Source organism: Ctenopharyngodon idella, chromosome 20, assembly GCF_019924925.1.
Source record: "Ctenopharyngodon idella isolate HZGC_01 chromosome 20, HZGC01, whole genome shotgun sequence".
Lineage (NCBI taxonomy): Eukaryota > Metazoa > Chordata > Actinopteri > Cypriniformes > Xenocyprididae > Ctenopharyngodon > Ctenopharyngodon idella.
Genome location: NC_067239.1, coordinates 5,943,294 through 5,958,795, shown reverse-complemented (window position 1 = coordinate 5,958,795; position 15,502 = coordinate 5,943,294). Strand labels below are relative to the sequence as shown.

The 15,502-nt window shown below is 36.8% G+C and overlaps 1 protein-coding gene across 3 annotated transcripts in view; it reads left to right on the top strand.

The window, feature by feature from the left end:
• echdc2 (enoyl CoA hydratase domain containing 2) overlaps positions 1–15,501 on the top strand; it is a 31,167-nt gene extending 15,666 nt beyond the window's left edge. For 2 of the 3 annotated variants that reach the window (XR_007926760.1, XR_007926761.1), the window contains 2 exons: positions 1,782–3,852; positions 5,934–6,001. Coding sequence is in view for 1 of the 3 variants with exons in the window: in XM_051874408.1 (XP_051730368.1) it covers positions 3,642–3,852; positions 5,934–6,001; positions 6,650–6,737; positions 6,911–6,997; positions 8,548–8,640; positions 8,839–8,895; positions 9,307–9,494; positions 14,861–14,959; positions 15,053–15,130 (969 nt within the window). In the remaining 2 variants the exon portion in view is untranslated. Of the gene's footprint in view, positions 1–1,781; positions 3,853–5,933; positions 6,002–6,649; positions 6,738–6,910; positions 6,998–8,547; positions 8,641–8,838; positions 8,896–9,306; positions 9,495–14,860; positions 14,960–15,052 lie in introns of those variants that run through there. The other variant, XM_051874408.1, reaches the window with a different exon arrangement.
• The last annotated feature ends 1 nt before the right edge of the window (position 15,502 follows it).

The window sequence follows — 15,502 nt, the reverse complement described above, 5'->3', positions numbered from 1 at the left end:
GTCTATTTACACTTGTTGGCAAATGCTATTTACACTAGCTCCACCCACCAATGTCTGGTTGGGACAGTCAAGTTTTAAAAAAGATGCACGGAGTTCAGTGTCTTCAGTAGCGCAGCAGTAGCAAGTAAAGCTAACAGACCCAGCTTTTAACGCGATCGACGCGGTTTGAATCCGCCTTTTGCCGAGCTCGCATTTATTTACAATGAAAATATAAATAAAGTTCTAAAAGTGGAAATAAATGTCCTCTTATTGCAAATAACTGATACTTTTACATGGTGTAAACAGAATCTATCGCTATTTTCACCTAGTGTAAATAGCATATCGCTAAGAAAATGCTGCTATTTTCACTTAGTGTGAATAGAATATATTGCTATTTTCACTTATTTCACATCTTTTCACTTATTTTCACATCTTCACTTATTTCACATCTACAGCTATTTGCACTTAGTGTAAATAGCATCTATCGCTAAGAAAATATGCTATTTTCACTTAGTGTAAATAGCATCTGTTGCACTTAGTGCAAATAGCCGCTGCCTTAAAATAAACCGCATTAACAAAGCAATCACAGTTTGTTATAATCAAACTAAATCTGCCAAATGTGAACACACCCTTAGTGCTTGTTTCCACCAAGAAGTTGAACCATAACTAACATAACCATAACAATAACTATATTAGCATCCACACCAACGGATGACAACATTCCATTTATTATAAGTGCACACTGCAGTTTTGTCATCTGCCTCTTTAAATGCTCAAGCTTGTTAAAGCAGGATGGATTCTGATTGGCTATCAATGTTTTAATCGTTCATCAGCTGGAAAAATCATTCTGAAATTGATTCCAACAATATTTTTCCTCTGTGTCTTTATTGTTTTAGTTTTGGTTTGGACTTGTTCTCATAGAACTAGAGAGATTATTAAAACTTTATAGTTGTAGTTATTATAGTTATCGTAGGCCATGGGCCTTTTCTGTTTCTATGCAAATTGGAGCTATTAATGGCAGTTATGCAAAGATTTGAGCAATTGCAGCAGTTGGCTGTTTCATTTAGGAGGTTGGACTTGTGTGTTGCACTTTCTTTCACTTAACCATCATGCAGTCTTTGAATTAATTAAAATAGCCAGAATATCAGGGTAGAAGAACATATGTTAGACCTGCACAGACTTGTTTGGAACACTCTACATAGACAGCAACTCTTTGCACCACACAAATAGCATTCTTTATGTGAAGCACATGACAGACGTACGCAGCTCACAATTGATTTCAATAGAGTCTGATAGAGTTGCTAAGCTCACAACACCACACTCTTGCGAGCATAAAACAAACAGAGAATTAGGCACATTTTAATTAGACTGAACTGCTTTAGCGATATCCATCAGTATATGACATGATCCCTGCCAAACACTGCCTTAAAATTTGGCCAAAACCAAGAAGTCAAGGATTACCAATACCTTGTTAGCATGTGCCAGATAGCCTCTTCTGCTAACTGCCATAAACTACATCTTATGGCAAAAAGCTAGTTCCTCAGTTTCAACAAGTTGTATATTTTGACAAAAGTGTTTGGAAGATATACATTACAAACTTATATTATGTTGGGGATAAATCCTAATGAAGGATTTGTATCCGAGTGCATCATTGTGGAGCCATCATTCAATTAGCGTCATCAGGGTGTCTTTTTCCTGCAGCTCCAAAGTAATTGGTATCTGAGTTCCCAAGATTTTTAATGCATGTTGACTTTTAAACTTCAAGTAATTATTTCTCTCTGTTTTCTTCTCAATCTCTCCAGGTCCTCTTCTCTGCAGGCTCGTGTTCAGGAGTTTATCAGCAGTGGGGAGAAAAGTACAGAACACTCCTCTGAGACTCTCTGCCTACCGGACCTAAAACAGCAGCCCGTCACATCTCTAACTGCTACATGTACAAATACAGAAAGAGAGGAGAGCAAGGAGAGACAGATGGATAGAGAACAGGACAGAGAGAGGGAGGCACACATGGAGGTTGTGAGGGACAGAGAAAAAGACAGCCAGAAAGAGAGAGAATGGAGGCTGTTAAGGGAACGAGAGAAAGATAATGAAAGGGGAGCTGAGATAAATGGGAATAGATGTCCATCCTCTCCTGTTTTATTCCCTTCTGAGATGTTAGCTCCTGATGGACATTTAAGAACAGTTCACACATTACCAAACTTTGCACAGGCCCTGGCCGAAGCAAGAAAAGCAAGATACATCAGACACAGAGGACAACCGCTGTGTGAGCGAGAACTCACCATACGAGAGATATTTTCCCAGGATTCAAGAGAGACTCCTGCTCTCTGAGACACTAAAACAGTGGTTCTCAACTGGTTTTGCTTGAAGATCAGATTTTCTATTGGACAGCAAGATGCGAAAAAACAGTGCCAAAGTTTGCTAACAAACAGTGCTAACTTTCCGGAAAAGTTCGTTCTGGCTGGTAAACACCTTTGAACTACCATTGGTCTGTGTCGTTTACGTAGGTGTGGCTCTGATGCTCCGCCTTCTTTGACATGAAAATTATCTCAATTCTTTTATTCTGTTCAGTCTGTTCAGCAATATGCTTTATAATAGACGTTGACATTGTGGCTGTCAAGTGGTACAAGTCGGAGCTCCATGAAAATTCTGAGTTTACAAGTTGTAATTATGAGTTCTGTGAAGACGTGAATGTTTTTTAAAAGTCAGAATTTCATAATCACAGTAATTCCGACATACGCACCTTTTATTATCCCATTTACTGTCGTTTTTCCTGCTGTCCATGATGCTATCAGAAAAGGCCCATTTTTGAGTCACAACCCACCAGTTGAGAACCGCTGAGTTAAAACACAAACAGAAACACATACTCACATATGGTAGCCATTCCTCTATTGAAAACTAAAGCACATATGCAGTACACACACTTCATTTAGAAGTTTTGCATGATGAAATAGTTAATTGCATTATATATCACACAAGCACCTTTAATATTTATGTTTAAACTTAAATCTACATTAACCACACCAGTTTAAACTGGCATGTTCTTATCAGCTGAAATTGTCAATAAAAATACAATCAACAAAGCTGTTTTCTTCCTCATTTTATCAGGACATATTCTATGCATAGGCTACTTTGCCTCTGTGTACTTCATTTCCTCAGTAGACCTCTGCTGTAGTTATGAAACTGGCCATCATATCACATTATCGCCCTCTGATGGTCACCTCTTGTGGACTAATCTCATATTACGCTACAAGCAAGGTACGCGTCGCGTCTATCGCGTAAACAAAGTATTTGATTGGTCACCTGGGTGTCTACGTCAGAGTTACTCGCTTGTAGTGTTGTCAAGTTGTGTTACTAGGAGACTTTAAAATGTGTAAATAAACTCGAACATTAAATGTACATCCACATATTAAACACATTAGGCTGTGTTCCTGCAAAGTGAGTCTCTTTAGGTCAAGGCTGACAGTTTGTTTGAGGAAGTGAATTGAGGTGGGAAAATACACGAGCAATGGTGATATGGCGTTTCGCAAAGCATGAATCTCCCACACGGCTTATTATTAACAGCAACAGCTCCGGTTTAATTCCGGGTTATACAGTTTCAATTCTGGTTTGGGACCAGCAAGATCACTGTTACAATACGATCTGCGAAAAGACCTAATATAGTTATCATGAATGTAGCGCGCAGTTTTGTCATGAGGACTGGGATGTTTCTCATTCAGCCCAGCGTGCAGGTGATGGCAGCGCGGTGTGTGTTTGCAGGGCCGATTATGCGAGTTTTCCCCCGGGTTAGTTTTACTCAGTCCCGCTCGTGGTGCTCTGATGGGCCAGTTGCTGATCGGGATGAAGTCAGGCTGCATCGGCTTGATGGTGAAGACAACGGTGGGTGCGTCAACTAATATGTTGCTGTACGCTTGCAGACGCGTCCTGTAAAAGCTCCTGTCTACATCTTACAGGTGTTTTTGAGCCGTTGACGTAATTTAGCAAAACTGAAAACGAAAGTGACCTCTCTTTATTAATATTATTATTTTGGTCTTCAGGATTTGATATCAAACCTTTATGGGAATGCATAAGTTACATAGAGGGTTCCGACGGTTATGGAAATTGGTAAAGTGCTATGGAAGAGTCCTAAGAATTGAAACAAACTTTAACTTATAATTAAAATAATATGCATTTAAATATTGCATTAAATATTACATTATACGTTAAATATTTAATATATATAATATTTTAAATGTACATTTTTATAATTGAAATATATATTTTAATTGTTTCTATCAATTTCCAGGACATTTCCTATATATATATATATATATATATATATATATATATATATATATATATATTAAATATCATAATGTGGATTTTTAATTATGTTTGTAATTATGTTTAACAAGATTTTGTTCTTAAGTTTTGTAATATTTAGCCATTTAGGATTTGTCATCAACCCTAATTAAAATATATTTAAATATTTCATTAAATAATACATTACATTATTAAATGTATAAATATAATTGTAATAAATTTTAATTAATATAAATTCATTAATTGATATAATGTAGTATTATATAATTTCATTTAGGCCTACATGTATGTGTATATACACAAACAAACACACACACACACACACACACACTTACATACATATATATATATATATAACCATTCATTATTATTCCTTCCACATGTAGCCTGTATTATAAGGAACTATGAAGGGTAGTTTAGAGCAGTGAGGGATTTTCTGTTTTTCTTTTGTTGTTTGCTTCATATTACAGCAGTAGGTACTGTGTATTATGCTGCTGTCACTTTAATACACAGATGTAATATGCACATGTGATTTCTTTACTTGCTGTTTACGTTCACAGACATAACCGACTGTGTTTGTGAACTTTGTGTTTTTGGCAGTTTAAGCGTAATAAGACATGAAAGAGAACTTAGTTTAATACGCACAGTACACGCCATCTGACAGCTAGCGCGTGCTTCGGATGTGTGCGCTCAGAAAACCATATATCAGGAGTTTAAACTGATATGGCTTTAAAACACATGCAAATAATAATCTTTCATGATGAGGAAAATGGCAATGTCACATGAGCATGGTTGCAATAGAGATGATAATCAAAACCAAACAGATGTTTTGTTAGCTTTTGGCAGAGTTTTTGAGGCACGAGCTGTTAAAGCTCCACCCTCTTCTGGAAAGTGGGGCGGGGATCAGCAGCTCATTTGCATTTAAAGATACATGCACGAAAACAGCATGTTTTTCCTTCCACTCAAAATTGGGCATTTACAACATGGTATAATAAATGATCTGTGAGGTATTTTGAGCTGAAACTTCAGACACATTCTTATATTCTTAGAGGACACCAGAGACTTATATTTCATCTTGTATAAAAGGGGCATAATATGTCCCCTTTAACATTGTCATATCAATTACCATACTAAACTCTCTGAGAGTTGTCATGTTAGAAATAAGGTAATGAATATAGCTGCTAGCAGGAAATATGGGTGAAATCCAGTAATTTCAACAGGAATCCACACGATTGGAAATTTCACATGAGAGTGAAATATTTCCCAATGCAGATTTCACAACAAGTTAAAGTTGGTCATGTGTTAACCACCAGAAAGCTGCTTGGATTAAAAGTGACTTCTGTGTGAGCTGTGCTTCATACTTCACTACACTATTAACAATAGACAATGGACCTGTTTTTCCAGCAAAAGTTCACAGAAATTTCACAGAAAATTTGCTAATGTGACCGAACGTTTACAGCATAAACAAACTATTACAAGAATGTTTAATGCGACGTCACATCCCCTGTAAAGACTTTAGCCACAGTCAAGCCATGAGTGCAGTTACTATTTACATTTACTTACTATTTGCATACTGTTTGCCACCCGTTGAGAACCGCAACTGTAGGTACTTTGGCAGTAGGCACAGCTGAGTTTCTCTTTTTCTCTTGTCTGGTCAGGTATAGTGGAAGTGCTGATGTGTCGTGAGAGGGCGCGGAACTCTCTGGGACGCGTGTTTGTGGGTCAGGTGAGTCGCCCATCATGTGTGTGTGCAGAAAATCCCCTGTCTTTCAGCATCAAACTCAAACATGTAGGAAGCAGATCTAGTCCATGAACTTCACTTCCACCCTATTTTTCTGATCTCTTCTGTATAAATTTATGGCTATAATATGTATAAAAATGCTATTTTGTTTTAATTTGACCCATATGATGATATAGCTCCTCAATAATTTGACTGGTGCTTTAAATTTCCACCGCACATATTACAAGACATCATTCTTTTTATGATATTTTGAGATAATAGATTAATGGAAATAGAGAAATAATAAATAATGTATGATATAACTGTTCAAGATTCAACCAATCACTGGTATGGTTTTTAAATATTAACTTTACTCAATTTATTAATGTTCCATTTCTGTCAATTCTTTTCTTTCTGTTTTTTTCTTTCCACAAAGTAGAATAAAAACTCTTTTTTTTTTTTTTTAAACGTTTGTATTTAATCAGTTTTTCAAAAGAATGTCTGGCAAAAGTGTGTCAGGCCTTAAATAAATAACAGTGCACAAAGACAAAAATAAATCGGGCATATCTCTCCCAGAATTGTCTCAAATCAATATCTTGAGTTTTTATCTTTGCCTGTCTATATATGCATCAATGTCTGTCATTCTCTGTGCAGATGAGAGAGCTGGTGTCATCGTTACATCATGACGCAGCAGTTCGTGTGCTGATCTTTAGGAGTTTGATACCCGGAGTCTTTTGTGCAGGTTTGTGAAAGAGTCTATCACACAAAACCAAAGGGAACCTACTTAAAGATGATGTGATTCTTTTTTACAATACTTTCTCATGCTCATGATTTATTGTATGGGAAATATTGTATCAGTATGTTGTAATAGAGATATTTGCCTATGCCATAATTTGTCTTTTCGTGTGTTTACAGGGGCAGATCTTAAAGAGAGAGCCCAGATGAGTAATCCTGAGGCAGAGCTGTTTGTACATGGCCTACGATCATTAATGAACGACATCGGTGAGACATGAAGATGATGATTCTCATGAATATTGCAAAATGACTATAATCCTCCACATAAAGTGATGGTAGCATAATGATAAAGAACTCTGAATTCTGATAGTGTTGCACTAAAAAGGTAATGACTGGAAGTGAGATTATGAATTAAAGTGAGAATGATTGGATGTGAATAATAAACTCACAGAAAGTTAATTTTCCCTCAATGTCCTCAGCTTTTGCAAAGTCATGGAAATAACATTTTAGGGAAATGCAGCTGTTTTATAAGCAATAAGGAATATAATTTTCTATATAATTCTCTATATAATTTTCTACCTTATTTAATCAAAAATATAGAAAATGAGCGTGTGTGTGTGTGTGTGTGTATAGTATATACAGTGAGGTGAAATGCTTCTAATTAAAAAAAAAAATTAAACATTTGAAATTTTTCATTACAAACTATTTTATCAGCATAACAGTTGATTTTGAAAAATGAACAGGATTTTCTGAATTTCTTAGTATTTGATTTTCAAAGTATTTTCTTCAGTTTTATTTTAGTGAAAAATTATTCTAAATATTAACTAATTTTAATATAACCAAAAACATATTCATCTGTGTACCAAAATTGCAAGCAATTCAGTGACTGCAGGATTTTCTCCTATTACATAAAATGTGTGTTAAATTGCGTCACCCAGGAAGTAAAATCATTTAGATTCTTTCTAAAGCATGACGGGAAAACAAATTGCTTAAACCATTTTCTCAATTCTTACATGTATTAATTGTTGACAGCATTTGTCAAGCTCAAAATTGACAAAATGAAAAATTTATTTATTTAATTGATAAGAAATATAGTGGGTCAGTAAGATTTTTTTTATGAAAGAAATTAATACGTTTATTCAGCAAGGATGAATTTAATTGATCAAAAGTGACAGTAAAGACATTTACATTAATAAAAATGATTTCTATTTAAAAAAAAAAATTAATTCTTTTGAACTTCCTATTATTCAAAGAATCCTGAAAAAAAAATGTATCATGGTTTCCACAAAAATATTAAGCAGCACAATGGATTTCAACATTGATAATAATCAGAAATGTTTCTTGAGCAGCAAATCAACATATTAGAATAATTTCTGAAGGATCACGTGACACTGAAGATTGGAGTAATTCAGCTTATCATCACAGGAACAAATTACATTTTAAAACGTATTAAAATTATTGTTAGTATTTTTACTGCAGCCTTGCATAAGAGCATAAGAGACTTCATTCAAAAACATTAAAATATCTTACCAACTCCAAACTTTTGAACAGTATGAATAGTATGTCTATCAGTAACTATAAATTTGATCCCAAACTAACTATATGGTAGATTTTTGTTTGAATATTTTCAAATTGTAACTTTTCAGGTTTCCAATTACCTTTTGAATCCTAGATTTTCAATGTGTCCCCACTCTATAAGTGTGTCAGCACTGAACACATTCAGTGGAGTGTTTTAGGAGAGGTCCAGCTGTTTGAAGCCTTCTCTCATTAATGTGATCTATGATCTGTCTGATCCGTGTGTGTCCATTATGTGCCAGCTGCGCTGCCCATGCCAACCATTGCAGCAGTGGACGGCTTTGCTCTCGGGGGCGGTTTGGAATTGGCTCTAGCGTGTGACCTTCGCACTGCAGGTGAGCGGCTGCTTTGACCTTCTGGGGGTAGATCACGACAGGTTTCGCAGCTGCTGATGGTGCAGGTGTGAGTTTGCGTGATTTGTAGTCATTCTGTTTGGCACGTCATGGAGAGGGGGATCTCTTCAGTCACGGTATGCGGAGGCTGGGTCCTTCAGTTGACCTTTTTCTGTGATTGTGTGTGTGTGTGTTTTGCAGCACATTCTGCGCAGATGGGCCTGATTGAAACTACGAGAGGATTACTCCCAGGGGCTGGTGAGAAAAATAAATGAATAGATAGAGCAAATGAAATAATAAGACAAACAGACAGCTAGATGGCAGTACCATTACAGAAGAGATAGAAAAACAGGAAGTTAACAGAAAGATGAACGTAATTGGAGAGTGAAACAGCAGTGTTTGAGAACCTTATACAATCTCTGTATTGAATTATAATTCAATGCAGAGATATTTTTAATCGGAATATTTTTAAATATATCTCCGATTGTGTTCGTCTGAAAGAAGTTAGGCATATACACCTAGGATGGCTTGAGGGTGAGTAAATCATGAGATCATTTTCATTTTTCGGTGAGCTATCCCTTTAAAAAGTAATCAGATATATCATCAATTGTCTCATTTAATACTTAAGGCAACTGTAAGTAAATTATCATTTCTTTGTGTGTTTATCAGGAGGCAGTCAAAGGTTGCCACGGACGGTCGGCTTTGCCATGGCAAAGGAACTGATTTTCACGGGACGCCGTGTCGGGGGTGAGCAGGCTGCAGAGTTGGGGCTGGTCAACCGCTCCGTGCCGCAGAACCAGACGGGAGACGCAGCACACAAAGAGGCTCTTAGTCTTGCAAGAGAGATCCTGCCTCAGGTGAGTCTGTAGGTCATTTCCATTATTTACTTCTTCTCTCAGTCTGAGACACTTTCTCGCCTCTGCTACTGTCTCACTGAATTATACTCTCGTCTGTTGTGAGCACACTTCAACACTAAGGGTACACTCTGATAGTGTCCTGTTAAGTGGACTTCACAGGGTACTCGGCCATCTCAGATCGTCAGAAGTGGATATGCTCAGTTCAAAGGGTGCTGCACACTGCATAGGGAACAACTGTACATCAATATAGCCAAATTTACCCAAGTCATTAAACACTGCATTAAATGCCATAAACACTGCATTGCAAATAAGAAAATGTGTTTGGTTGACTATGACAAATTACACAATTTATAGATATACGCTACAGTATATGAACAAAAGTATTGGGACACACCTCTTAATTGTTGAATTATGGTGATCCAATCAGATCTATTGCCACAGGTACAGTGTGTACGGAAAGTATTCAGACCCCCTTAAATTTTTCACTCTTTGTTATATTGCAGCCATTTGCTAAAATCATTTAAGTTCATTTTTTTTCCTCATTAATGTACACACAGCACCCCATATTGACAGAAAAACACAGAATTGTTGTTTTTGCAGATTTATTAAAAAAGAAAAACTGAAATATCACATGGTCCTAAGTATTCAGACCCTTTGCTCAGTATTTAGTAGAAGCACCCTTTTGATCTAATGCAGCCATGAGTCTTTTTGGGAAAGATGCAACAAGTTTTTCACACCTGGATTTGGGGATCCTCTGCCATTCCTCCTTGCAGATCCTCTCCAGTTCTGTCAGGTTGGATGGTAAACGTTGGTGGACAGCCATTTTTAGGTCTCTCCAGAGATGCTCAATTGGGTTTAAGTCAGGGCTCTGGCTGGGCCATTCAAGAACAGTCACGGAGTTGTTGTGAAGCCACTCCTTCGTTATTTTAGCTGTGTGCTTAGGGTCATTGTCTTGTTGGAAGGTAAACCTTCGGCCCAGTCTGAGGTCCTGAGCACTCTGGAGAAGGTTTTCGTCCAGGATATCCCTGTACTTGGCCGCATTCATCTTTCCCTCGATTGCAACCAGTCGTCCTGTCCCTGCAGCTGAAAAACACCCCCACAGCATGATGCTGCCACCACCATGCTTCACTGTTGGGACTGTATTGGACAGGTGATGAGCAGTGCCTGGTTTTCTCCACACATACCGCTTAGAATTAAGGCCAAAAAGTTCTATCTTGGTCTCATCAGACCAGAGAATCTTATTTCTCACCATCTTGGAGTCCTTCAGGTGTTTTTTCATGTGTCTTGCACTGAGGAGAGGCTTCCGTCGGGCCACTCTGCCATAAAGCCCCGACTTGTGGAGGGCTGCAGTGATGGTTGACTTTCTACAACTTTCTCCCATCTCCCGACTGCATCTCTGGAGCTCAGCCACAGTGATCTTTGGGTTCTTCTTTACTTCTCTCACCAAGGCTCTTCTCCCCCGATAGCTCAGTTTGGCCGGACGGCCAGCTCTAGGAAGGGTTCTGGACGTCCCAAACATCTTCCATTTAAGGATTATGGAGGCCACTGTGCTCTTATCAACCTTAAGTGCAGCAGAAATTTTTTTGTAACCTTGGCCAGATCTGTGCCTTGCCACAATTCTGTCTCTGAGCTCTTCAGGCAGTTATTTGACCTCATGATTCTCATTTGCTCTGACATGAACTGTGAGCTGTAAGGTCTTATATAGACAGATGTGTGGCTTTCCTAATCAAGTCCAATCAGTATAATCAAACACAGCTGGACTCAAATGAAGGTGTAGAACCATCTCAAGGATGATCAGAAGAAATGAACAGCACCTGAGTTGAATATATGAGTGTCACAGCAAAGGGTCTGAATACTTAGGACCATGTGATATTTCATATTTTTTAATAAATCTGCAAAAATGTCAACAATCCTGTGTTTTTCTGTCAATATGGGGTGCTGTGTGTACATTAATGAGGAAAAAAAATGAACTTAAATGATTTTAGCAAATGGCTGCAATATAACAAAGAGTGAAAAATTTAAGGGGGTCTGAATACTTTCCGTACCCACTGTATATAAAATGACTGTGTGTGCATGGTGTGTAAAAGTTGCCAATGCTCTGTTGATTCCATAGCTGAAGAGTTCCAAACTTCTACAAGCATTAAAGGGATAGTTCACACAAAAATGAATGGCTTTATAATGGTAGTGAATGGCGCTCATAATTCCAAAAAATGCATCTATCCATCATAAAAGTAATCCACATGGCTCCAGGGGGTTAATAAAGGCCTTCTGAAGCGAAGGGATTATATAATAACCAGCTTCCGACAAACATCCATACGCAAGTCGACTTACGGCGGAAGTGTAACCTCTGATGGATTCACTTTTTTAGGCTTCAAAATCATGAGCGCCATTCACTACCATTATAAAGCTTGGAAGAACTAGGGTATTTTTTAATATAACTCGATTGTGTGTCTGAAAGAAGGTAGTCATATACACCTAGGATAGATTCAGGGTGAGTAAATCATGGGATAATTTTCTTTTTTGGGTGAACTATCCCTTTAATGCTACCCTTTTAATATCAGCACAAAAACTGTTGCGGCAGGAGCTTCATGGAAAGTGTTCTCATTGGGTTTCACCAAGTACAATGGCAAGCGTCGGCTGTAGTGGTGTAAAGCATGCCGCCACTGGATGCATCTCTGTTTAGCAATCTAATGGGCGAGTCTGGATTTGGCGGATGCCAGGAGAATGTCACCTGCCTGACTGCATTGTGCCAACTGTGGAGGAGGGATAATGGTATGTTTTTTTTTTTTCCAGTGAAGAGAAATCTAAATGCTTCAGCATACCAAGACATTTTGAACATAAAATAAGTCTATTTTATGTTATATAAAGGTCCCAACGTCTGTAAAGACATGGTTGGATGAGTTTGGTGAGGAATATATATATATATATAATATATATATATATATTAGGGGTGTAATGGTACATGTAACGGTATTCGGTTCATGCAGTTAAGATGACGAATACAGTCTGTCACAGCCACAGGCGATCCACACTCCTATTCAGAAGGGGGTGCGCACGGTAATGCAACGCTGTTTGCTAACCTTCACAACAGGAAAAAGAGCAGCAGAAGAAGAACAGATGATTTTGATATGTGTAATCTCTCAACCAATGTTTCATCCATGGAAAAACATCAATAAAACAGCTTGAGAATAATATCTCACATAGCATTACATTTACCTCAGGCAAGTCATTTAGTGTCCACAGCATGTTAGTTCACTAGAGAAATGAACTCTAGAGGGAAGCATTTCACTAAATATATGCACTATATAGCTTATATTCATTATATTTACTTTACCTGTTTGTAATGTCTTAATTTTTTAATATATGTTTAAATAAATTTGTCATTAAAACAAGTTTATTACAGTAACTGTGTAAATGATTATATTTAATTAGAAAAATAATTGAAAAGTAATTTTATAATTAGATTTAGAAGTTAATGCAAAACCTGTCTTTTGTGCAGTTTACTTTTTTTTATTTGAGTGTTGATTATTAAAATCAAAATTATTAAAATTAAAATCTAAAAATAAATAGCAACTGAATTTAATAGTTTGGACTTGTTGTTAATTGTAACCTTTAATATTATAGTAATGTGCAAGACTCCCTGTATATAGTTTACTCTACAGCATTAGATGAGATAGTTTTTTTTTTTTATTCTGAAGTAAATGTTAATTATAACTGAATTTATTTAAAGAAGAGAGAGACATAATTTGTTCAATAAACCACTGTTTAATAAAAAAGAAGCAATTTTATGATTAGTTTTCTACCCTCTGCTGTATCGAACCTGTACCAAACCATGATGTTTGTGTGTGTGTGTGTGTGTGTGTATGTATGTATATATATATATATATTGTGCAAAAGTCTTAGGCCACCACTAGCTTTGTTGTTTTAGCAAAGTTTAAAAAAAAAAGAACAAAATGGCTTCATTCAAAAATCAGTATTTAGTGTGACCTCCTGGACTTCTTCCAGATTCTCAAAGAAGAAACTCTGAGAAACCTCATCGGATTTTGAAAGTGAATTGTTTCTGTGTTCTTGAAATTGTTGTCATACTAGTACAGCTGTAGCCACAGGCATTTCATTGCTTGTACTTTAATCCCATTTGCATCATGTGACACTGTTCTGTCATGGAGACCGTCTCCCATCATGACTCAAGACGACAGGCCGGCCATGAATATATGTATGGCCTCAAGACGGACCTGGCTCAAATGTGCCATTACAGTCTTCCCTCAGGCCCCCTAGTGTCCAGAGCACACAATTAACTCCATAACGTAATGTTTCAAAAGACATGTGCGTAATCGGGTGCATGATCTTGTTATACGTTGGCTTTGGTGTGAATTTTAAAATATCGGTCATATCATCGTCATATCGTCAGCATGACTCGGCATGTGGAATTGTAGAACTGGAATCTTATGTATTGTACTAAACTCATGACCCTAAGATCATCCTGCTTTTCTGGTTTTCCCAGTGATTGACAAGCCATTAAATTAGATCAAAATGAAGTTGGCCTATTTAGGTCAGTGTGAGAACGGCATTCAGACACGTCATGCCACAATAACTTCTGTCAACAGCACTTCTGTCCACCTGACTTAACTGTGTCATCGTGATTGTGACTGTCTCATAAACAGATACGATGCGGATTTTACAGTTGCAGTGATTAGATGATAAACAGGCCTGTGTTGTGGACAAACATACTTAAGTTTGGAGATTTATCTTTAAAGAAATGAATCCTTATAATCAGCATAAATGCATTAAATTGATCGAAAGTGACAGTAAAGACATTTACATTCACAGAAATGAGTTTTATTTCAAGTACATGCTGTTCTTTTGAACTTTCTATTCAGAAAATAATGTTTTTCACAAAAATATTAAGCAGCACAACTGTTTTTTTTTTTTTCACATCATGCTGAAAAACATCAAATCAGCAAGGACTGGAGTAATGCTGAATATTTTCAAATGGAAAACAGTTAATAATAATATTTTACAATATTACTGTTTGTACTCTATGCAGCCTTGGTGAGCAAAATAAACTTCTTAAAAAGAAACTTTATATATATATATATATATATATACCCAAAATCCCATATTTTTACCCTACCTGAAATATGTTTTGAATCTATTTTATCCTATCAAATACCCCAGCAACCACATAGCAGCATGCTGAAAACTACCCAGAACACCTTAGCAACTCCTTGGCAACCACCCAAAACATTTTAGCATTATGCCAGTGTTTTGTATGGGCAAGCAACTCGAATTTCCTTCAGAAAATGAAAATCTAGTCTTATTTTCAGCAGAAGAAAAGACTTTTTCCTTATGTCTTCCTCCCTCTCCAGGCCCCGATTGCCGTACGAATGGCTAAAGTCGCCATGAATCGAGGCTCTGAGGTGGACATCTCTTCGGGAATGGCCATTGAGGGAATGTGTTACGCCAGGGTGAGTGTTATACATAAACCATTTGAATCAAATCTGTACAATTTGGCAGTATTTTGTGTGCTTGGTTTGACTGAATGTTTTGTGGTCTCTCAGCTCATTCCTACACGAGACAGACAAGAGGGCATGGCTGCGTTTATAGAGAAGAGGCCTCCGAGGTACATTGGAGAGTGAAAGTTTAAACAATACAGTACAAGCATATTAAGCATATTGAACATTCTGTACTATGAAGTGTTGGGTTTCAGTTTCCTTTGAAATCTGAGCTTCACAATGCCTAAAGATAACTAACAAAAATGTAAAAACTTTGTCATGCTCTTCAGTTTTTTGTCTTATGTTTCTGGATAGAGTTGCTAAAACAAGTTTATCCAGATTGAGAATATACATCAAATAAAATACTTAAAAATGAAAAATTATACCTAAAAAAAAAAATTAAAAAGTTTGTAATTTTGGAGCTAGGATATTCAAATTTTAATATTTATTTGAATGCTTTAATTTGAGAAATTCTTTTACATGAATGTGTCAATAAAGATGGACAGCAGACCGAAG